This window comes from Lepidochelys kempii, chromosome 1, assembly GCF_965140265.1.
Source record: "Lepidochelys kempii isolate rLepKem1 chromosome 1, rLepKem1.hap2, whole genome shotgun sequence".
In the NCBI taxonomy this organism is placed as follows: domain Eukaryota; kingdom Metazoa; phylum Chordata; order Testudines; family Cheloniidae; genus Lepidochelys; species Lepidochelys kempii.
The window spans coordinates 60,880,782-60,906,447 of NC_133256.1; the positions used below are offsets into that span (position 1 = coordinate 60,880,782).

A 25,666-nucleotide genomic window follows, 5' to 3' on the forward strand; every position below is an offset into this window, starting at 1 on the left:
ATATATAAACACACATACAGGAATCGCTTCTTCCGTCAGTGAAATGGAGCCGCTTTTAATTATATATATGTGCACCTGTGTGGATACCCTGCACTTTGCATAGGGTTGGCAGTGCAATCTGGCTCATTGCTGTCACTACACTGTTTGTCTTTTACATTACATGGGCTCCCTAGTAACTGCACGAAGGATTATGGAGTCTCTCTCTGCTTTTGCTGTAAGCCTAATAGTGCTCGCTGTGGGAGTGTTGACTTGGTCCCACAGCCCTATAGAGAGAATCAGGCTATTTCTTTCCCCTCTCTTCTGACAATCTTAATAGAACAGGCAGTGAAGAATATTTGGGGTGGCGGGGGGAACCTGTGTTGATTGCTCATAGGAGGCACTGATTTGGGGCGTGTTCATCATTCTAGTCAAGGTCCTGTACAGGAGGAGGAGGAAAAATGGCTGATATCTTGTGGAAGGCACACTAAAAGTATCTCTCATAAAAGCATCTCTCATAAGTGCTATATTGGGCACCTGTAAATGGAGAGGTTGCCCTTGGCCACAGGGTTTTCAAGTCCCAACAGCTGGCTAAGAGTATCTCTCAAAATCCATTTACCCTCTCAGAGTGGATAAGGGGTTTTTATGATTCCTTCTTGTTAATTCAAGGATGCCTATCAGACCATCTCACAAACCCACAGAATCTATTTCTAGGGCAGAATTTTTTTTCTCATTTCAATATTTTTTTTAATGCTCTACTGTTCTTATGCTGGAGAAACATTCTGAGAGCACCTTATTACATCCAGATCCTGCAAATGAGTGCTATTGGGTGCTGAATATCTTTAATCCACATTGATTTCAGTGGGAGTCGAGGCCGGTCAATACGTTGCAGGATCCAACCCCTGGTTTGCATAGCATATAGTGTGTCTGCGATGAGCTACAAGTATTCATTCAGCTTGCAAAGTTTAATTTACACATGCAGTTTGTGCTGTTCCAGTGGCACAATATGCAAGAAAATTGAGGGATAAATTTTATCACCATGTAGGTCTAATCCTGTGTTTGAAAAATCTGATGATTATTGCAATTATTTGTATAATGTCAAAAGTGTGCAAGGCACTGTACAGACATGTAGAACAATGATCTCTTCCCATACCAAATTATCTTCAGACTGCATGAAAAATAATATTTCCGTGAGCCACCAAGAATCTGCGCCCTATTTTATACTTTCAGAATATAAGGAAATGACACACCTGACCACCCATGTATTTTTAAAAGTAAATATCAAGTGACTTTAACATTAATCATCACATACACATTGCATAGTATATAGTCAAATAAAATATTTGTGTTCAAATACTATGGTAATGAGAGCCGTATAAAAAGATAGCTGAGATTAGACAGCTATTTTGACATCATTGCTAGTTGCCCAAACTTGCCAGGTGAAAGTGATAATAGTAAATGTTTTTATACCAAAACATAAAAAGTGTCTCTCTGGCAAGTGGACTGGAAAAATGGTATGTCAAAAACACTATAATGCAATTAATCTCCACTCCTGAAAATATTTCTATCATGCAGGATAAAACCAAACAGACTAATCTTAGCTGCATAGACATGCATTTTATAGTGTTTCATTTGCAAGATCTTTTATTTGTTGTTCTAATTTTTCTTCTTCTTTGTTGATGATGTACTTTAAATGCCAGTTAATTTTTCAGAGTTGTCAACTGCTTATTTGTTAGTGCCAACACACTTCTTAACTACACTCGCATGGTGTTATTTTTAATATTAGGGTAGTTTAAAAAAGAATTGTGTGTGGTAGCGGAAGAACTCAGTGCTAGGTTGGGACAAGGCACCAAAGATAGGTTAACCCCAAAGGTCATCCCTGACTTGAGTGAAAAAGGACACTAATTTATTTTCAGACATTTTCAAATAATAAAATTCTTAAACCACTTACTAGTAAAACCTGTTATAGAATTGACCAGTAGCATAGCATGTTGTAACGAGCTAGCCCTACCCCATTAGCTGGATTGCAGAGGGATATGGATCAAGAGAGATGCTGTGGGACTAGGATTGAAACAGTGTTCTGGTGGTGGGTGGTGCAGGTCAAGTCTTTGGGCTTGTCTATACAGGGGTTTTAAAGCAGATCAAACCAAGTGAAGTTTGAAAATGGTTGCGTACACACAACACAATCCATGACTGCCACTAGCTCCACATTTGCCATGAACTCTGGAGTCTGGTTGCCAAGTGCATCAGGTTTGCTGTGCATTGAATTAGTGGGGTCTGCTGTTTGTGTGGATTCAATTGCTGCACACCACTTTTGTTTGCATGCTTCCAACAGCTATCCCACAGTGCTTAGCAAATCAATCATTACTGACCTGTCTATTCACCTCTCCTTGCTCTGATGTCAAGTTCTCAGGGCATCGCCTCCCCCCTTTAAAAACTGGTGCAGAACCAGAATTTGCCCATTTGCTCCTGGATCTAAGTGTACCAGCATTCTTGCAATACAACATGACAGCACTCCAGAAGCCCTACAGCATGCCTCGTGTAGCTGCTTGGAGGTGTGCTGAGACGCTGGATCTCCTTGTCATGTGGGGAGAAGTGTCGGTGCAGGAAGCTCCTGTGGCCAGCCACCAGAATAAAGACCTGTTTGTGGATGTTCCCAAGCACACGTCCAAGAGGGGTCATGACAAGGATGCTGACCAGTGCTGGATAAAGAACAAGCAGCTTAGGAGTAAGTACATTGAAATGAGGGACAAAAGGAGACAATCTGGCAGGGGATATGTGACCTGTCCTTTTTATGGTGAACTGGACAGAATGCTACACTATTATATAGCATGACCCCGCCAACATAGTGGCACCGGCTGGCTGCACTCTCCCCCAACACTGAGAATGACCAGCAAGGCCCACTGGAGGTTGAGCAGGAGGGTGCTGGAGAGGAGCTTTCCCCTAAGATCCAGGATCTGTTGGAGACCCAGAACCCTGACATCACCCAGCTGGAAAGCCAGCAGGAGTCACGCCCTGCTGCAATGTACCCCAATTCCTGCCAGGCATCAACCAATCCCAGGTTCTAGCCAGAAACCCAGACCAGGACTGAAAAAGGCAGAACTCCTGGAGGGAACTTTGTCCTGTAAGTACCTATCATTTCAATTTATTATTTATTATTATTGTGCTATACAGCCGTTCTGTCTTCTGCTCCGGGTACTTCATGGTCACAGCCATTTTAGACGGATGAGAGCTAGGAGCTGTTCTGAGAATCCAGCCCTCGCCTCCCTCTGTAAACTCACACTGCCCGTTCGGCCCCACTGTACATGTTTCCAAACATGCTTCGCCTGGGCAATTCATACTCCCGGAGGAATTCTCCGCCTAAAAATTCTGCGCACAGTATTTTAAAATTCTGCAAAATACTACATATTTTAGTTGTCAAAATAACACAATATAATCACACCAATTTCAATTATTTTGGTAATTTATTTCAAAATACCTGTCAGCAACTATGTCTGTAGCAATACAGACAACAAAAAAAGATTCTCCCAGGAGTAGAAAGTTAAAGAAACCCCTACGACAACCTAGCTCCTGTTTCTCTGTTATGTTTTGTCGCCACCTCAGTCTGGGAGTGTCACACATGCCAGTTGGGCACATCTTGGGGGAAAACTCTGCCCCTCCAGTCTTTTAGTGGATTCTTGGTTTTTTGCCCTGCCCAATAGGGTTACAATTTTTTAAGTTGCCAAATAGAGGGTACTGCCACAGGAAGGGGGGGAGGGAGAACTGATGTGGGTGGGTACAGATGTGGGGGTGCTGAAGGGGTGGGTATGTGTACTCTGAGGAGGTATTTGGGGGGTGCCAGTGGTGATATTTTGGGGTGCTGGAGGAGTAGGTGTATGTACCGAGAGGGAGTATTTAGAGGGTGTTTGAGGGGGTATTTGGGGGTGCTGGAGGTGATATTTGGAGGGTACTGGAGGTGTGTGTGTGTACTGAGAGGGGGGTATTTGGGGGCACAGCAGGGGGCTGCACAGGGTCCCTGTGGCCCAGACACCCGCACTCCCTCCCCCAGAGCCCATCTCTGAGGTTCCCCCAAGGCTGGGAAGATCCTAAGGGAGGTAAAGTTATGTATGCATACTAAAAAAATGCTATCATGGCCTGTATGGAATGTGAACAATAAATGATTTTTCCCCCCATATTTCCATGGCACTTACAACAACCAAACCATCAAGGACCATGCCTTTATCTACTGCTAACAGGCAAGCCATCCTGAGGGGATGGGAAAGGAAGACTCAGCTCAAGAGGTTTGCAGAACTTATGATAGAGTCCCAGGGGAAGACCACACTAGCTAAGAAGTGCAGGCAGTACATGGTGATCCAGACAGAGAAGGAAATGAAGCTCTCCCAAGAGATCATGGCAGTGGCCAAGAACAGTGTTACAGAGGCCAAGGACAGCATCACCATGGCCCAGGACAGCATGGAGAAAGACAGGGAGTTGCAAGGCAACTTATGGATGCTATCTGGAGCCAGCATGCTCTCCTCCAAAACATGCTACTGCCAGGCCAGTGGTCCCTTCAGTCCTGTAAACCAGGACTTAGCCACATCCTTCAGTCCCTAGACAATAGTGGCTACTGGGACCATCAACAATTCCTCCCCTCTTTACCCATTCAGCACTTATCCTAGAGACCATTCTCCTGTCAGATCCATCATCTGCCCACCAAGAAGACTGGCTTCTGGAAGCCCAGCACTTTTGACCCATGCAATGCACCTGCAAATTTTGAGCTGTGGTACTCAACCCCAGAACCCCCACATACAAGAAAAGGCAGAAGGAAGACCTATATGTGCCTGTAACTTTAAGCTACTTGTTAGTTTTGCACTGTTTGCATTGTTGCATTTTCAGTTTGGCTTGCACTGATGCTTTGTTTAAAGATTTGTTTTTTGTTAGTCAGTGAGTAGATTGTTCTCGTAAATGTATTTTCAAATAAAAAACTATTGTTATTTATCCTTCGGTTCAATTAAACTTTGACCTTGTTACTGTTCCTTCATAATAAAAACCTTTTAAAATCCATTTTGATCCATTATGACTCATCACTGCATGTAACACACAAAATCCTTTAAATGAAGCTAAAATAATCCATACGGCTTCACCAAAGTATATAGGCAATGTCCCACTTCTACCACCCACAAGCAATACTGGACTGCTCACAGTCTATTTCACCCCCCATGGATTAGCAGCTGAATGCACAGCTACACATGTTCAACCATAAGACTCAAAATATGAATAATAGGCATCCCTGACAATATTCTCCCTGGTGTTAGCATCCTCTATGGGATGCCGTGCTAGCTGTTTAAACCACCAAGCAAGATCAGTACTTCAGCCTCCCACCGATCATTGAGGCTTTCCCTTTTAGTCTCACAAATATTGAGCAGAGCACAGCACAAAGCTATAATGGTCAGGACATTTTTTTTCTGCTGCTTCCAAATGATTCTGTGACAGAGTGCTGAGAGCTAACAGCTGTCCCAACACTCCAATCACTTAAGCTCTGATTACTTCCCCCTAAAGAAGAATTGACTGAGGAATGAAGTACTTACCTAATCAGACTTGGGCCTGGGAGCCTTAAGGAGCTAATTGTCCTGTCAGCTGGGAGGGGTAGTTAAAAAAGCACAGGAAGGAAACACAAAGGGGAAAGGCTAGCAGAGCTGAGGCAGAAGGGATCTCAGGAGGATGAGATCTCTCCCTGGAGAATGGTCTCCACATGACTAATGTCCATAGTGGTCCTGGGGGCAAACACCCCTTTCTCCATTAATTTAAATAGAACTGAGTTCTGAAAGATCTTCTCATCATAGACCCTCTCAGAACACCGTGCATTTCTGTCTGTATACCTGCTGCAGTGGTCAACCACTGTGAATAAATACCCCTTTCTGTTTATAAATTCTGCACCCGGGCAGTGGGGCAAATGATAGGCATATTGGTTCCATTAGCTGTCCTAATACAGTTTGGGAACCCCATGTGTGCAAAGCCATCACTAATCTCCTGAGCATTATAACCCAGCTAGCTAGTACTTTAATGGCATAGCAGACCTGCATGAGACTGGTCCCAACAGTTCATCTCTCCAAGCCGAACTGGTTGGCTACAGACCAGTTACACTCTGGGGTGGCCAGCTTCCAGATGGTAATGATGACTTGCCTCCCTACTGGTATGGGGCACTGCATTTTGGTACACTGTCACTACAGCTCTGCACAGATCTCAATCAAGGTAGCCCTCCCCATCCCAAAGTTCTCGCACCACTGCTCGTGATCCGAGGTCTGCAGAATGATTCTCTCCCATCAATCCATGCTGGTTTGCCGGTCCCAGAAATGGCACTGAATGCTGTGTAGCTGATCCAGGAAGTGGTCCTCTAGTTCCAACAGCTCAGCATCCTCATCCTGCTGCAAGAAGCTTCACGGTATTCTCCTGCTACCTGGAGGAGCCACTGATTCTGCCACTGAACATTCTCCTGCACCCACACCTGCACCATCTGCTCGGTGGTGCAGTGGACAGAGGCCAATGCAGAATGTGCCCGGGTTTGAATGCTGTAATACAGCCCCAGCAGCCTCTGCATATTCACACTTGCTGCCATAGCAGCATGGTGCATTTCTGGGTCCTTGCTGGCCAACAACAATTTGAAAATGATGCTAGCCCTCCCAGAAAGGAAGAATAGGGCAGAGACAGTGGAAACATGATTTTGGGATTTTTTATTTCAACCTGCCTGGCTTCTGCTTTGCATACTACAATTCACAGTGAAAACAAATCCACAATGCACACTGCTTGGCTGTGAAGCAAAGAACCATGGGATAGACCCCAAGAATGCTACTCCCTCACTTCTCAGCAAACTGCCACTGTGCGTTCACATGACGCTAATTGGACAGGCATCCCATGTGCATGCTTTTGGTGAGACTTGCATACTGCAGATTACCAGATACTCATCAAAAACCTTCACATTAAATCTCTTGTGTAAACAGACCCTTAAACTGGAGTGAACCAGCATTGTGTGCCTTGCAGCGGCCCTCTGCTAATAGTTCTTCTGCTAAAGCAAAACCAATGTTTTTCTAGATTCCATCTCAACAGCAAGATAATTATATCACTCAAATATTAGAGACTTTCTAATTGTCAGAATACTTTCAATCAAATAACTGGTAAAGAATCCAGGATGGCCATCATGAGAGAACATGTTGAAAAGCAGAGGTGTGTAAATATCATCCTCTTTCCTATTGTTTGGGACTGCAACTTAATCTGTGTGTCCCCTGAAAGCTAAGAATGGACCCGACCCGATGAGCACTGAAGTCAGTGGAAAAGCTCCCACTGACTTCAGTGGACATTGAACTAGACCCAATAGAAGCTGCACACCAGGATTAAATTATTACTCTGTGTGGCTATGGAGACATATGTAACCAATTGTTGAAAGAAATGAAAACTGAGTTGCAGCACTTAAAGGTTGGGGCAGCCAAAAGAGGTTGTACGAGGGTTAAAAAAACAAAACAAAAAACTGTATGTAAGTGTGGTGTAGAAAGAGGTAGTTTTAAAACTGTTGGATCCCAAGTAATTTTATTCTAAAAATGGTTAGTTTAGAGAAATAAGAAATGGTAGGCCAGCTCTATTAATTGTTTCTCTTACTGCCAACTCAGGGACATGTCTCCCATTATTTAGTCACACCAGCTTTTTTCCATGCTTTAGGGGACATCCATGATCAAGCAAAATAAGCACAATTATTAACCATAGCTATTTTATTATTAAAGACAGGAAAAGAAACATTACACAAAACACAAATAATAAACTGGTTACTTCTGTTACAAACTCTTGTGTATGTCTCTCTGCGGAGAGCGTTTAACAGAAATTACACCTTTGAGAGTGGACCGCATCTGAGGGGCTCTTTTCTCTTCGTAAGTGAAGACCAAAGTATATTGTTGTCCACAATTACTGTGAATTCAGTTTTAGTATCTTATTAGATGGTTAAAACTGTTTACGTATGATAAAAATAATTTGTTTAGGGGCAAATGAAATCTGTCTAGTTATTAATAATAACCTAAACAGTTTATAGCTGGACAAAGTAAGCAATCTTAACTATGAAATTCAAAGAAGATTTTTAAATTAATTATTTTGAAGAAGCCATTTAAGGATCTGTCCTAAGCCAGGCCAATTACAAATATTAAGAATCTTCAATCCAGCTTTATCCCACTATTTTGCTGTTTACCAATGTCTAGCCCCTATCTCTGCTCCAGGCGATTAAACAGGAGAAACTGATAGTAATTTAAAAAGAACAGGAGTACTTGTGGCACCTTAGAGACTAACAAATTTATTTGAGCATAAGCTTTTGTGGCTCACTTCACGAAAGCTTATGCTCAAATAAATTTGTTAGTCTCTAAGGTGCCACAAGTCCTCCTTTTCTTTTTGAAACTAAAGACTAACACGGCTGCTACACTGAAACCTGACATAGTAATTTAAGTTACAACAGAATTTGCATAGCCCCGTAAATCATTACAAGAGTTTTAAATCTAATCCATTGGCAGTCTTAGTTAACTTTCTCTCATCAATCCATGTTGAGGTCTTGGGGAGGTTTTCCTTGGGTTGGTTTCTTCCTGAGTCTTCTCTGTCTGTGAGTGCTTGCTGTCTAGGCGGAGTAGCAGAGGGGCGGTGTGTAGGATGCTCACTTCTGAGTCTTTATACTCTTCTCCTTCCTATTTTCATGAAATGATAGGAAAACACCCCTCTCTCAGGCTTGTTTAAATTCAAGTTGGTTGTTGTCACTTTCATTGGCATCATGCCTTCAGGGTTGGCTTAGCTGACACTTTCAGCTCCCGAATATGCAGTCCGTTTAATGAATATGCAACATTTATTTAATTGCCTTTGTTCTTTTCCCAGCAAGAAAGATCCAGATAACTTTTAAAGTTTGTTTTAATTCTTTCTTTGTATTCAGTCCATTTTTGAGACTTGATTTTATTAGCATTTGAGAGGAAATGAAATTCTTTTCAAACAGTCCAAACATTCCTGTCCTTTATACACAAGTTTTTAGCTCCCAGAAGAGACTTTTTAAATTAAATAACTCTTACAAAGACTTTAGTTTAAATATTTAATAGTTGTTGACTCTGCAGAACAATTTCTGGAACACCAATTTTCTTGTCTTCCTGAGTTGGTGAGGGTTTGCTTGTGCACTGCCTGTAACTAATTCATTCTCCATTAATATAAATATTTTGCACTTAAATGGCCTCTTACATTAGTAATTAGTTTTGCATCAAATGAGCTTGCTATATTTATACATACAACATCTTTTTATTCATACAACAATGCTGTCAGGCAGTTATTATATGAAGGTTTACATTTAGATATAACATATTTGCCAATATACATTTTGAAAGCTTATGCCATCTTAAACATTTGAGAAACAGCAAAGGTTTTCATCTATAAGTGGAAACGTGAGTTGGAAGTAACCAATATCTTCGGCAAAACATTTCCCACCATAAATGTTCCCCAAGTTCAAAGAAAAAAGACTTTAGGGTGTTTACAAAATAAATCAGTTTCAATAAGGATATTTCTGGAATTCTTTGTGTAGGTTTAAACTCAAGTTTTCCTTTGAAAAGAAAAGAAGGAGTTGGTGTAGGCTCACTTTACAATTATATTTATGGCTCTGATAACACACCCTACGTTCCTTTTTTCTCTACTTAAAACATGAATGGTCTGTCTTTGTAATGTTGGCTTGTCCTTGAGAGATAAAAGCAGAAACCTTCTGGAATTTCTTTGATTAGCTCTAACACTTAGTAACATAAATAGCTAAATATATGTATTGTTGTATTTCCAAGCATCCTGGGTATAACATTCTTGTTGCTATATCTTAATATTTAGGAAAGGTGAAAACAAGTTTGAAATTAAGTTATAATCATATTAATCTATGTCTGCATTAATATTGAGGTCTCTTCCCCACATAAGAAGAAATATACTGTAGAAAACAGGTGATCTTCCCACTGTAGGCCAAATTCTAATCATTGTTACAATGAGATGACTAGGATTGTATGGGTATAAATGAGCAGAATTTCACCCATATGTTTAAAATCTGAGGCTGAATTCTGCAGTCCTTAACCAAGCAAAACTTCTATTGGCATCGGTAACAGTTTTGCTCAACTGAGGACAGCAGAATTTGGCTCTTTGTGTTTTTTTCACCTTCAAAAATATAAATTGCCTTTTCTTCACATGCCTAACCATATCTCCACCCTGCTCTGGATGGCCTGCGTGCCTCTTGCTTTTGTTTCAGATACACAGCTTTTCCCCTCCTCCTCATCTGTCTTCAGAGAAAGCTTGGGGCTGGTAAGAAAGGGTAGCAACTGCTTATGCACAGCCAGCCCTCTGCAGTTGCTCCCTGTGTGCCCCGCACTGCCAGACACCTCGTAATGTCCTTCTCTGCTTCCCCTTCTCCTGCTACTGTTGGCATAATTGCACAAAACAGCTGTTAATTGGGCTTTGTATCATCAGTATAAATGTCAAAACGTGCTGTGACCTCACACAAAGTGTACCTTTTACTGGGTGCTTCACAAAGCGTAATATTCTCCATGCCCCACAAAATCCAGCAGAATCCCCCCACTCCACGCCACAGGGAACAGGCATTTTCCAGGTGCTCCATAAGCAATAGTTTCCCCCCAGGTTTTCAGACAATTTTCAAAACTTTGGATTACCCAAATAAGTCAGAGGCTTTTTAAACTCTCTGGATATTTGAATTTTGCAGACTGATCACACAACCAATCCATATTCCAAACAGTATATGGAAGTCACAGACGTTAAGGTCCAAATGTTATCTGTCAAGCACAGCCCTGAGTAAGGGGTAAAGTAGAGGGGAACTGAGCTACTGTTCCAGCCTTAGAAAGCTCTGTAGACTAGTGTGTGCAAGGAAGAGTACCAGGGGAGGACACGTGCCATGTCCCTACCTACTCCCGACTTCTTTGGAGTGGTTAACATGCACAGGGATGTCCTTGCATGCATGGAAATGCATGGGCTTCTGTATTTGCTAAGCCCAAGGGAAGAGGGTACGCTGGTGTGTGTGTGAGGAGGAAGTCTCTTTACATCCATCTCACCCCTTTGCATTAGTGCAGGGAATGGCCATAGTCTGATCATATAAGTGATATGCTGTCTGGCAATTTAATGCCAAGGGTGATGTCATGCTTTCCTGTGGGGGGAAAAAAAAACTATGGGAGAATTGGGAAACTCCACAAGCTTCTTCAAAATCATGCTGCAGAGGGGAAGGAGAGTTTTGTCACACAGAGTGGGCAGGGGACAGAGATCTACCCTGCTGAAATTTCATGAGCTGCAGAGAAATCCCGTGATTCTCAGGGTACCCACAAGAAATCTGCATGGAGACCCAACATCGCCCCACTACTCCTTAGTGGCCCTGTATTCCCTTTGGCAGCACAGCTCCCTTAGGAGCCAGGCTCTTATTAGTTCTCTGCCTGTAGATGGGCCCAAAGCCTGTGTGTGTGGAGTGGGACCCTGTGTGAGATAATGATTGAATGTCAGCATTACTTTACCTAGAAATATCCCTGCAGACTTGCAACCGAGAGTGACTCTCCACTGATCTGATCCAAAACCATGGAGCCCCAAAAGTGAAGCATCTGCAGACTCGGAGAAATCGTGCCCCCTCAGCCCAGGCCCAGCTCGCTAACAACATTTGGACCAAAGTGGGGCAGGGGAATTCAAATCCTTTCATCATCTGCTTGAGAAAAAATTAAAGTGATACTCTGGCCCCACTTACACCAAAAGGCCCCTTTTTTTGGTAATTGTGCTAGCACCATAAGGAATGACTCCATCCACGCTGAGCAGAAAGGTTTGCCTTATGTGTAGTCTGTCCTTAACTGTAGCACTCTAGTCATGCATCCATGTTCTACAATTACCTGATGAAATTTGTGACTCATGAATACTCCTGGGGCCATGTCCCTAATGGCTTCCAAGTGCTATTTAACCTGGCTTATGACAGCCACATATTCCATTTAGTCCTTCCAAGGTCATTTCACTTCTAATGAATACTAATTTCTCCATGCTCAGCCACACTCTTCACCTTTATTGCAGTAACAGACAGATGGTTGCAAACTATTTCTGTTATAATGAAACCTGGTAAAGGGGACTGCATAAAGGCCCAGAAACTAACATCTGCCAAGTAGAAATGGCCTCTGAACTAAGGGTGGAACAAAGTTGTACTGGAAAATGGAGATACTCTAGTGCAGTGTTTCTCCAACAGTGCTACAGAGACTGCAGGTTGCTGGCAGCAGCTGCTTATGTCACAGGGGTGAAACATCCGTCACTCTGTAACCCGTGATCCTTCCAGTTAGTTGTAGCCTGGTCTAGCACTCTTCGAGTAAATGTCCAGCCAGGCTGACATGTAATTTTCCTGTTTGCAGACACAATTTGTCCCTGCAAAAAATGCACCATTTTTTCTCCTGCCCACAAGTGACCTGTGTGGATGCAAATCTTAGTGGCTTCAGACCCAACTACCAAATTTGCGTCTGAAGCATATACAGTAGTTAGACACGTAATTAGTAAGATTTTCACTCATATTATAATTGCAAGTGCAAATGTTGGATGAGTTGTAGGTGAATTTATTTTTTAAAATATGAGCAGGGCCATTTCCTTTTCCTTCAACTCCTGGTTCCTACCAATGTTGCTACTGCCTCCTTTGACAGTTCTTAGCTGCCCTCTTTTTGCTATGGCATGAATCCCTAAGCCAGACTTGGCCATATTGGCCATCAAATGCATACAAATGGCTCCGTTCATCCATTTTATCATCTTCTCTGGGACAGCAAGTCTTGCACAGAAGAATTTTATTTCCTGTAAACCCATTCACTCTTAATGGCTCAAGTGCGTGCAACCTGCTTTTTAAGCATCCTCTGTGTCACTAGCAAGATTACCAGTGTTTCCCTGCTTTCTCCCCCCACCATCCATCCAAGCAAGAACAACTTCCTGTGACTTCCTCTAGTCTCCATTAACACTGCTCCATAAATCCTATTGAGGGTTTTGCACATCCTCAAACCTGCCCATTAGATGAGACACCATCTGCTGTCTAATGCCAAAGGGAGTAGAGTTTCTTTCCCTGTATCACCACTCTACAAAACTTTCTAACTTTCCAAAAAAGATAGTCAGGTGTTTTGGGGGATTGTTTTATCAAGTGCCCATCTTGTTGGTCTCTCTCTTCCCTATCCATAATTACCCTTTTTAGAATGCTTTTATATCCTTGGAGACAAAAATTATATCTTAATGTATACGGTCTCTACTGACTTGCATTGCTCTAGCTTCATGCTGTATTCTCCTTCATCTTCCTCCTAGCCCAATTATTCTGCTCAGCGGGCCTTCTCTCCCACTGCAGAATCCATAGATAGATACATTTACAGGCTTTCATTAGTATTCTTCCTCCTCTCCTTTTTGTTGCCCAAAGTCTGCAGCAGATTAGTACTTACTTCAGCTGTGGGTTGTATCTGGAGCAGTGTCATTAGTGTTATCCATCCCAGGGATGATGATGATGATGATGTTATCATTTATTATTTGCATGACAGTACTACAAGTTAGTAAATGCCAAGATGACTTTCTTGTCTAAGAAGTAGAGCTGGTTGACAATCCTGCGAAAAAATGCCAATTAGTTGAAACAGAATTTTTTTTGCAGGAATTTCTCAACTCTAATTTTTTTTGTAAATGAAAATTGTTGAGACATCATTTTGAAATTGTCATTTTCTAAATGAAAAATTCAGTTTTTTCTAGTTCCAATCCACTTTTTGTTTCAAAATTTGTAAAAAACATTTAAATAAAAAATGACTAAAATTGAAACAAATCACTTCAAAATTATCAAAACCAAATTTTTCAATTAGCCCAAATAAAAAAATATTGGATTTGTGGGACACAAAGGTTTCTAAAATTGTGACTGTCCTAATTTGGGATAGGAATTTTTTAAAAAATTTCACAGGACAGGAAAACAATTTTGTGCTCAACCCTACCGAGAAGCAGCTGGACCAAACACAGCTACTTAGGTGACTGTCCATCAAGATTTTACCGTAATTGCTGCTTCTTGGAACCAACAGTGCCCCCCCAACACACACACACATTTCAAACTCTTTTTGTCATGCTGGTAATTTTAAAAATGTAAGTCAATTACCAGAGCAGAAAGTTTGTCACAATGATTTTTATTTAAAAAATGTGGAATATTCACAGCCTGTCAAATCCCTCCTTCAGTGCCAAAAAGCCATGTAAATATAACAGTCCAACCATATTGCCTAGTTGTTGTCTTTGTTCTGAGATTTTCTTAGGAGGTTATAAGGTCCCCATTCTGCTTGCTGTAAAAGTGGAATTTTCTAAACCTCTCTAGTGTGTACCGTCTGTCATGCCTAATAAAGAGGCAGCTGTGACAAAGTTGGCACCTACTATATGCAGGAAATCGCTCTGCTTGCAGCAGTTGGGGAAACAGTGCTTCAAAAAGGCCTTTAATATTCTGCAAACAACTCAATTATTTATAATTGTTTTGTCCTTAGCTGTAAATTAAAGTAATGATCTTTTATAGAGAGAGTTAAAAAGCAGTAGGCAGGTTTTTTCTTGAAATGAATGAAATCTACATAAACACCTGTTTTGTTTTTAAACTTCGTAGGAAATCAATGTGTTGACAGTAGCATTGGTCAACCAAGAGAGAGAGAAAAATTCTGAGAAACGAAGCCAAGGTCTAAGATCAGAGAAAGAGGCGCTGTTAATAGGTAAGACAACTCAGTACTCAGTTCATCACTGCATATAACAACTAGGAAAAAATTATTGTGGAATAAGCAACCTTGAACGTTTGACTTAATGGAATTAGAACCTAAAGACTGTGCTGCTTATCATTCCCATGTGTTCACACGGGTTACAGTCAGAACAGCCACATGGAATCAATAGAAACGTTTTGATCATAAGGGATACAGGACCAGTTCGACAAGGCTCACTCGCATGACTAAGCCTTACTCACCTATGAAGACCTACTAATTTTAACATAAACATTTCTTATGCAGGACAAGTTGCAGAATCTGCCTCTATGCTTGTAAGGTGACAATAGATAGAGACTGAATTTACTTGTTCCAGGGTCTCATGGAATAGAACAGTGTGAATGGTGATCTTCCCATTGCACTAACAAAATGGGTGTAAGAGAAAGGAACAGAAACAATATTGAACAAAATAAGGATGCCCTTAACAGTTTCCTTTTTTTTTTTTTTTACATTAGGTGACAGTTTACTGACAAGAATAGGTATGGGAAATACCTCAAGGACAGTTAATACTTTAGCATACCTAATGAAAAACTTTAAAGGGAAATTATAGGTAACGGGCATTGGTCCATTCCAGGAAATGAACTATGACTGGCATGACATGATACAGTGGGGATGGATTGTGATATATAAGGTTGTTAGTTTGGGTTCTTTTTAATTTTGGATCAGACATTCCATACATAATTTCGGTCCCAGCATTTGGCTTCCTTTTAACTGTAACTATAAATGAATGCCTTTGATTTATTCATAGATAAATTGAGGTAGATGACTTGGTATATTGGGAATTTTATGTAGAGCTTTTCACCGCTAAGTGACCAGTTATTTGAATCCAGCCCACTTTGGTAATTATCTAAAGTAGTTACCACTTTATGGCTGTCCCATGGCTCATTTGAAGTGAGCATGTGGTCTCAGTCCTGGTCCTAATGGTCAGATGTCCACATCAGACAACCATCAGCAGAACTGGTGGTCTTAATGGGAGCCAAGGACTGCATGGGCACGGAAACCCAACATTACTCTTTCCCTTCAAGATCAGGGATGAGGCACATTGGTGATTGGTGGGCGGAGACTTTGCCCTATATCTGCCCATTCTCTAGAATTGTCAATATTTCACAAGCACTAAAATTCACTTAAGAAAAGCTGAGTTACTAAGTTGGTATCATGCATCTCTAGTCAATAATTACAAGCATATTTTTAAGTAGCCTTTTATTTCATTTACATTAATTAAAAATGGGCCATAGGTACAGAAATCAGATCTGGATTTTGAATGCCCCAAAACGGAAGTGTTTGGGTATGAAGTTTTGGTTCAATCTATAACATTAGCAAACTGAAGACTGAATACAGGTTTGGATTTCCAACAGATCCAGTCAAAGTTTAGTGGTATTTAGTTTGGGCCCATCTCTGCAATTATTGGCAGAGACCTTGATCCTGCAAAGATTTACACGTGTGCTTATGTTTGTACACTGTGGACGGCTATTTCCATTGATTTCCATGGGATGACCCACTATGTAAGTAAGTTTTTGCAGGATCAGGACTAGAATTTGCAAACATAACTGAAAATCTGAAAGAGGAAAAGGAAAGATGTAAAATGAGTTAAGCTTTACTTATCTTTTTCTAGTGTTGCCAGTGTTTGGGAAACGCTGAAACCTAACGGTGATTCTATTTCAGTCAGTATCAGCAGAGTGGCCTGCAGTTCACAAGACACAGTGACCCATTTTTGTAATTTGTAACCATTTTGATCTTGCTCTGTTTATGCCTTAAAAATAAAGAACCACCCCCTTAAGGTTTATTAGTTAAGAAACTCGACCAAAGGGAACTGAAAATATCTTTGAATCTTGCTATTCAACTCTCAGCAAATAGTTAGTGACATGCATGCTGATGACCATTCCATATACCCACTGTTCATGTAGAGAAGGAGAAATGGGATAATGCTTTTAATAGCAATGCTGACATCCAACATCCTGCTTTCTCGATTCGTCACTATTATGCTGACACTTGATTTCCACTGCAGGAAAAAAAACTCTAGATTTAGAATCTGACTCCTCCTCAGCCCTTTATTCCCAGACCTTTTAACATGATCTTGTAAATTGCAATGAAGAAAGACAGAGCTTGCTCCCTTTTAAGGAAAAAAAATAAGTAAATATGTCAAGAAGGATTTGTTCTTCTCTCAGCAGCACTTTGGGGTAATGTGGATTAAACACTTATCATAACTAGCAACAGCGTAATTATTAGAAAAATTCAAGGCAATGCAGTTTCTGACACAGTTTATATGAAACGTTTCCACAACAGAGCTTCCACTGAAAGGGAAAAGGCAATAATTTTTCCATTCCAATATCTACTATTATATATTGGTAAATCAAGCATAAAATAGGTAATTGAAATGTTTCCAGCAAGTCTTTGTTTAGAAATCCCTTTATTCATCTGTATATTACCTTGGCCACTTACTTGCTAACTGCTGTCATTTCTGAAGATGAGCGATTGTGTTTATCATGTTACTATGGCTGTGTTAAAAATGTACTGTTCTCTTTTGTTTGTTGAACTGTGTAAGAAATATAAGAATCGTAATGCAGACTGAAAACTTGCAATGACTTATTCAGAACTACTGTGTTTAGACATACGATATATTGCCTCAGGTAATTTCAATACCTGGTGTGTTTGTTTTAATACAGGTATCATATCCACATTTCTTCATGTCCATCCTTTCGGCGCCAATATAGAATACCTTTGGTCTTACATGCAGCAACTGGACTCTAGGGTAAACAATGTTAATCAAAGTCTGGTTTCTTTATAGAACTTTTGTTTTGTTCTTTATGCATGTTAAACTCGGCGTGAGTGTCCATTAGAGAGGTAATGGGATGTGGGGCTTGCGGGTTCGCAGTCTTCATTCATTCGCAAATTACGTTGCACACATGTACCTGAGGTCTTTTGCCTTTCATTACTTTGCTGTGCTTTTGTGGCAACGAAGGCTGTTGTATTAAATGGCAAAGACTACCACACTGATTCTAGGAAACATGATTCTTATTTACTTCATGTAATATGTAGGAAATAAATTAAGATGTAGGTTTAGCTCTGGCCACCAAAAGGAGAGAGGATGGCCAGACAGAGACCTTTTCTTGGGACTGTGCCTCTTAGAGAGCCTTGTACCCTGCAATGCGTCCCTCACCTTACCCTGATGCTGCCCCTCAGAGCTGAGAATGCTCTTGATACTTGGATCAGTGAGCCCTCTGTGCACTTTGGAGCATGAATTATGCAGTACAAATGGAGAGTGGAGTATAAAGGACTGATAGGGCTGCAGGCCCTATCAGAGGAGCCACAGAAGTGGTCACCACCTCAGGCTATAGCATGCAGATGGACCAGGGGAAGAGACTACAGTAAGATAGATAATACACTGTCTCTCTTTTCACTTCATCCTATCCACATAATCGACACTGTGCTTATGAAAAATATTCTTTGCTCACTGGCTAAATGTGGTGATGCCTGTGTCAATGCAACAAAAGTCTGATTACATAAATAAAATTCATATTCCTATTATCTCTTCCTCTGGTCAGTATAACTTGGTTCTAAATAAACCCTTTCATTCTGAAGTAAGGAGTTAAATACTGGCCATGGTGTGGCTATAAAATACAAGCAGACATTAGGCACTTAACAATGATTTGCATATGTGGTTGTTGAGATACAAGTAACTAGTTACATACTATGGGTCAAATCCTGCACCCCTTATACTATTGACTTCAACTGACTGCAATAACCTCCCACTTCCTGTCCTCCTGGACTCTCCCCTCTTCAATCTATCTAACATTCGGACTGTAGCCCAGCTAACGTTCCTTTCCTTCTGCTCTGACTATGCCACCCCTCCCTAGAACCCTTTCGTGGTCTCCATGCAAAATAGTGCAAGGTAGAGAGTAGTGGAGATGCCTTAGCAAGAGCCCCATTAGTGTGAGAGAGAAGGGGGAGCTGGCAGGGCCCTGAGCCTTTGCAACTCGCTTCCTGCCATAACAGCCTGTTTGTCAGCGCATCACAGGCCATCATTTTTCTCTTGTCCTGAAGGAGATGGGTGCAGGGTAGGGCTGGGTAACTGGATGGCTGTGTTTTCATTTCAGGGTTGTACAAATCCGAGTGATGACGTATTTCTTTCTGTATCGAGTTCAAATTCCTGGTCCTGACTTCCAAGGCACTTAGATCTCAGCCCCTTCTCTCCCCCACACTCCTCACCTAATGCTGTGCTCGGATGCTCCATATCTTCTCGCAGTCACGCTTTTGTGCCTCTTTTCACGCTGTTCCAAATCTCTGGCACATACTCGCTCTGCCAGTCAGCCGAGCGTCCTCACGCATCTTTCAAATCCCTTTGTAATACCCACTGCTTTTGATTAGGTTTCAACTGCTGTTCTCTCCCAGGGTTGGCCACTCCTGCTTAATTATCAATGTTTAAAATACAGGCTCTGTGTGCCCCATACCACAGTTCAGACTGGTATTTGTTGTACCCCTTATGCCTCTTTTCCGTCTCTCACTTGCCGGTTGGAATCATTTCCTGTGTTTAATTCAGGCCAAGTGCTGCAACCTTTACTCACACAAATTGTCTCATGGACTTCACTGGGAGCATTCACACGAGTAAGGGTGGCAGGGTCAGACACTTAGGTTGTAAACTCCTCATGGAATGGACCTTCATCTCTCTCCCTTTCTGTAAAGGGCTGTTTAAATTTGCAGGGCTACATCAGTGCTAGATAATAAATGTGGACTGCAGGATTTGGCCGGATGAGCTTACTTCTGAAGTGACTGACAGTAGTAACCAATTACTTTTTAATAACGTGATCCTGAGATGTAATCTCAAAGATTAATTTCATTTACTTTCCATGGATACCTTGTCATTACTAACCTAAGCAGGAATGATCATGTCATAGTACCCAGGTTGGCTGCAGCCTCACTGTGCAATTCACACGTTACCCAAAAGTAACTTGTTATCAATTACTCTGATGAGAAGTAAGAAAAATATGTAGCAAATTTCGTTTTGGCTGTAGATTGATTGGCCCTTACACTGACTCTCTCTGGCACTTTTCTGCAAATCACTTAAACTCTGCCTCAGTCTCCCCTTTGGGAAAATAAAGGGTTATGGCTAATATTTTCTTATCTTGCTGGGGTGGTGTGGTGAGGCTTAATTTGTGTACTTCCTGTTGGTAAAGTGCTTTGAAAATGAACAATACTCCCATAGTCGTGTGCTAGGAGTGTTAGTAAATAGATTTGTAATAAACCTGTTGTCCACAGAACTGGAGGATACTGCTGTGAATAACAAATCTATTGCGCAGGAAGCAGCAGCAGTACACATTTTCCCATTATTTTTTGTATTATGATCGTGCCCAGAGGCCCCCATCAGTATTCAGGTTTCAGAGGAACAGCCGTGTTAGTCTGTATTCGCAAAAAGAAAAGGAGTACTTGTGGCACCTTAGAGACTAACCAATTTATTTGAGCATGAGCTTTCGTGAGCTACAGCTCACTTCATCAGATGTTTACCGTGGAAACTGCAGCAGACTTTATATACACACAGAAATCATGAAACAATACCTCCTCCCACCCCACTGTCCTGCTCCACACAGGAAGACACAACCACTCTACACAAGGAGTTTACAGTCTAAAAAGACAAAGACCAATGGTGTGAAGAAGTGGGACAGAATACAAGCAGAGTGATCAGGGGAGACAGCAGGTTTTGAGAGCCCCAGTTTTTTGAGTGCCCAGAAGTGGGACTGGACGATGGGATGGATCACCCAATAAATTGCCATGTTCTGTTCATTCCCTATGAAGCACCTGGCATTGGCCACTGTCAGAAGACAGGATACTGGGCTAGATGGACCATTGGTCTGACCCAGTACGGCTGTTCTTATGGCATCTATTTTATTGGTGGTATCTGAGGGAAAGAAGCTGAATTTATACTGCACTTCACTATTCTAATGTAATTTTAATTTATTTTTGCCCATTTTCATTTTTTAAAATACATATTTTACCTTATTAATTATTCTTGTCTATTCAGATTTTATTTTCTCCCATACCATGTGCCTTACCACTGACCCAGAATAGACACCTGGAGGACCAAGATGGAACAGTTTCCATGGTCATTCTGTTTTTGGCCTCTTCGCTGATTCTGTAAGGGAACCACTGTCGTGGTGATTTTTGTTTTTTGGGTGATGATGGGCACATCTTTCCTACTAGAAACTTGACTGAGGTGACCTGCTCACATAGCTCACCAAATGTACAAAGATTTTGAGTGACATGGAGGCAGAAACAATGCCTCCTAGAGCTCTGGGACTGCTGCCAAATCTCAGGCAGTGTACCATAGAGCTCTTAACCTGCAGGGGACCAGCTGTCACTGTGCCTCAGTGGGTCACAGCTGAGAATGCCAGGTTCATGACAAACAGCTGAGAAATAGGGCAGACTCACCCCAAACTGGTGGTTATTCCATTACTAAATTATACCAAGCCAGTAACAAAAGTAAACTTCTGTCTCACCACACTGGTTAACAAGAAGTCAGAAATGCAGTCTCCTTAGGCATTCCAGCCCTTGTTTCACCACCCAGACACTGGACTCTATGATGAGTGGTTACTGAAAACCAATTTCATCACATATAGGGTCCTCTAATCCCAAGAGATCAGCCACATAGCCAGGTCAGTATATAACTCAGATCTTACCCAATAATCATGCTGTTGCCAATCCTTTAGTATCTAATATCTAATGGCTTATTTATAAGAGAAAAGAAAGAGGAGAGAGTTAAAATGGTCAAAGAAATCATATACATACAATCATTGCAAAGTTCTTGGATCAGGTTTGTAACAGTGATGTTACAGATTTATGGCTTGCAAAGTCTCTTGGAACTTCCAAAAGATTGGAAGGTCCTCAGTCTATAGTCAATATGCTCCTTTTAGTGTAAATCCATAGTCCAAAGATCAGAGCAGGAAAGAGACAAAATGGTGATGCTTTCAGGGTCCTTTATACCCTCTCCCATGTGGAGGGACTGCTCTGAGTCTTAGTTTGTGGAAAATAACAGGCACAAGATGGAGTCCAGGGTCATACGAGCAAGTCACATGCACTTGCATGCTTTGATAGGAGCAACCATTACCCATATTCTGGTTAAAGCATCCACAGGAAGGCTCACCGGGTGCTTCTATGGCCCATTGTGAGAGTTACGTGTTCTTTAATGGGCCATCAACTTGAATGGGCTATTCACAATGTGCTGGCTAGACTGGATTAACCTTCCTTCTCGGTGTTACTATAGGAGCAAACACATTTGAAATACTGGTACATAGTCAATATTCATAACTTTAGACACACAGATGATACATGCATACAAACAGGATAATCATATTTGATAAATTGTAACTTTTCCATTGATACCTTACATGACATACTTTGTATACAGTTTGGTGTAATTGTCTAACAGTGGCAATATTAATGACATAAATGGTAATATTTCAATCATACAGGATCACACCAGCTCTGTGTGGAGAAGGCCCTGGCCCACTGTGACCATTAGCCCTGTAGAGTCCTTGTGCTCAAGAGAGCTCAGGGACCAGGACTGTGGCCCTGTCCTCGCACACCACTTGCATGCCCACACAGGGTTCAGTGCAATCTGGCCCTTAATGGTTACCTGCTAAATTTAACCATAGTTTATGAAGTAAACTATTTTAAATACTGCTTCTACATTTTAGCTTAGCTGAAAGTGACCAACCAAACCTTTACCAAGGAAGGCTTATTTAATCAAAAATGTGGAAACCAAAAAGTAAAATTAATATTTTATGTTTTTTTGAAGAAAATTAGAGTGCTGAACCTCAAGACCAGTTAAAGTATATACACTTCTTAGAGAGACTAAAGTAAATGTTATGCAATGATAACAGCCTAGCAGTGGTATCTCTTCCGGTTATATATTGTTGTTCTTTTATAATGCCAGTCCAGGTACAAAAAGCAAGACCCATGCTGCAGGGAATTTACATTTGTGTTAGAGTCAGGAGATTCAGATGTATGGAGTTAATGTTAACAAAAGGTCTGACCACTAGCATACCATTAATTTAGTACAAAGCTGCAGGGTTTATTTATAGGACAGTCCCATAATAAAGAGGGCAACGCTGCCTGATTAGCATGTATCTACTGCATCTTAGAGCATTTCTGCAAACAAGCTGATAATATGGTTGAGTTTGTTCTCACTTCCACCTGTGCACATCAGAAATAACTGCAGATAGTGATGTATAAATAGGGTGAATGAGCTCAGAATCAGATTCAGTGTCTGGATGTCATAGCTTACCATGGCATAGATTTTGGGTAATACCAGAGGGTGTGGACGATTCTCCACATGCAATATAGGGAGCATTCCATGCGCTTTCTACTAGCTTGTGGCCATGAACAAGGTGCTGTCCAGAACCCCATTGGCGAAGATAGGCCATTTAGGAGTAGGAGGAGGGATTATGTGATGGGAGGAGGAACAATGGTGGAAGTTCAGTAGACTGCATTGTCTTTAAGGGCAGGCTAGCTGCTATACTCGTCTGTACTGTGTGGGATTCTCTTCGAGGAGCTCTGGTGACTATGCAAGTCCCCTTCATGCTTCCTCTTCCAGGCCCAATGGTACAAAGGGCAGGCACAACCTATCCTTCCCTGACCCTACCCCAAGTAATATTTCTTCCAGAACTGAATTTCTGAGAAATGTCTAAACTGAGTAGGAGGCCACTGAACTAGGACAAGAAGCAATGGGCTTAATCTGCAGCAAGGGAGATTTGGATATTAGGAAAAACTTTCTAACTACAAGGGTAGTTAACGCTCTGGAATAGGCTGCTGGAATCCCCTCACTGGAAGTTGAAGAACAGGTTGGATAAGAAGTTGAAGAACAGGTTCTGGGATGGTCTAGGTTTCCTTGGTCCTGCCTCAGCGCAGGGAGCTGGACTTGATGACCTCCTGAGGTCCCTTCCAGCCCTACATTTCAATGATTCTATACCATAGTGGGAATATGGATCTATCTGTAGATGGCATAAAATGTTATAAACTCTCAAAAAGAAATGCTGGGATTTTTAGTTGACCTAGAAAATGTTTCTTCTACGTGTATTCTCTAAATTTCCTATTTCTTAAATATAACCCAATTGTTTCTCACTGTATTTTTGCTTTTCCCTCTCTTTCACAGATCTCTGCAAATGAAATAGAAATGCTTTTGATGAGATTGCCACGCATGTTTAAACAAGAGTTCACTGGTGTAGGAGCAACATTGGAAAAGAGGTGGAAGTTTTGTGCCTTTGAAGGAATTAAAACTACCTGACTGTGAATAGTAAAGAGGTATGCAGAAGAAGAATTCCTAAAGCATGGCAGGGTTACAAAGTATTAAAGTATGAAATTTGGTTTTGGCACACGGACGTACATTTTCAGAGTTATCCAAGCCTAATTTTAGTTACATTTGTGACGTTCTCTTGTGAGTGGAAATGTGGTTGTGCACCAGTTCCTAAAAATAAAAATATAAAATATTTTAAAATGTGACCTATGAAAACTGAAGATACCACTGAAGACAGTCATAACGATGTCAAGATATTAACATGCTACATCTAAGAATAGCTCACTGAGCAAATGGATAAGGGAAAAGATTGCCTAGTTATGGTTGCTAAGCTACAGCAATGTATATGTAATATATAGCAGAAATCATTACGTTATGTTCCTGAAAGTCTTTCCATTAAGTAAGTAATTGTACAGTGAGAAAAATTATCCCAAAAGAAAACTTGAAGATGTGTCTGAACAGTTATTGTCTTTTGTAAATTACGTTTTATGCTGTTCCAGGGATTTTTGCCTTATTGAAAGAGGCCTGAAAATGTGATTGGACTCCTCGAGAATGCTTTATCAAGAATATTATTTTTCTAATGTAACTATTCCTCATTATAAGTTCCTTTAACATGGGTTGCATATCAATTTTCATAAATGTGTAAATAAAAAAGAAACCAGTGTTACTGTATTGTATTTGGTATGTAACATTCAGGTTTATGCATCAAAATAAATATTCAGTTCATTACTGTTAAGGATTTTATAGCAAATATATTAATTTTTTTTCAATAAATTTGACTTCTACCAGATTATTTTTACAAGTTGTTCTTCTGATGTTTCTGAATTGTTACAAATCCAAAAGGTGTCCGTCACTGTTTGCCCTCCTTCCACCAAAGCCAGCTATTGCAAACCTCCCGATGAAATGTGTTGAGTACTGAATCAAAGAAGAGACTGTAATATTAGATTAAATCAAAGGAATTAAAATTAGCACCAAAGGAAGCTCCAAGGTGAAGATTGTGCTTTTACAAACTGAACAGATTTCATTTTGTTTTAAACATATCTAGCCAAGCAGCAAGGTATTTAAACAAACAAAAACAAAGCCAGGTTTCAGAGTAACAGCCGTGTTAGTCTGTATTCGCAAAAAGAAAAGGAGTACTTGTGGCACCTTAGAGACTAACCAATTTATTTGAGCATAAGCTTTCGTGAGCTACAGCAGATGCATCCGATGAAGTGAGCTGTAGCTCACGAAAGCTTATGCTCAAATAAATTGGTTAGTCTCTAAGGTGCCACAAGTACTCCTTTTCTTTTTGCAAAAACAAAGCCATACATTTCACATTTTGCAGTGTTTTGTTGTGCAGCTACGATGCAACCTTGGTGCTTGAGGCAGAGTACAAAGTGCCCACTTGAAAATGAAGTGCATTTTACACTAACAAAGTATTTGTTTCAGAGTAACAGCCGTGTTAGTCTGTATTCGAAAAAAGAAAAGGAGTACTTGTGGCACCTTAGAGACTAACCAATTTATTTGAGCATGAGCTTGTTTACTGAAAACTGTATTATCCCCTGCCACACTGTGTTTTTCTAATGTGAACTCATGCGCTGTTGCATAGTGAAACCCAATTGTTTAATGAAATGTGTATCTCAGACTTAACTTTCATGGTCTCAAC

The 25,666-nt window shown here is 41.0% G+C and overlaps 1 protein-coding gene across 18 annotated transcripts in view; it reads left to right on the top strand.

Moving 5' to 3' along the window:
* Nucleotides 1-24,767, top strand: part of ENOX1 (ecto-NOX disulfide-thiol exchanger 1) — a 503,910-nt gene extending 479,143 nt beyond the window's left edge. For 14 of the 18 annotated variants that reach the window (XM_073345396.1, XM_073345273.1, XM_073345245.1 and 11 more), the window contains 3 exons: nt 14,594-14,696; nt 17,402-17,487; nt 23,881-24,762. In XM_073345396.1, the coding sequence (XP_073201497.1) occupies nt 14,594-14,696; nt 17,402-17,487; nt 23,881-24,012 (321 nt within the window). In that variant the 3' untranslated portion in view covers nt 24,013-24,762. Of the gene's footprint in view, nt 1-11,516; nt 13,165-14,593; nt 14,697-17,401; nt 17,488-23,880 lie in introns of those variants that run through there. The other 4 variants (XR_012159113.1, XR_012159112.1, XM_073345365.1 and 1 more) reach the window with 4 other exon arrangements.
* The last annotated feature ends 899 nt before the right edge of the window (nt 24,768-25,666 follow it).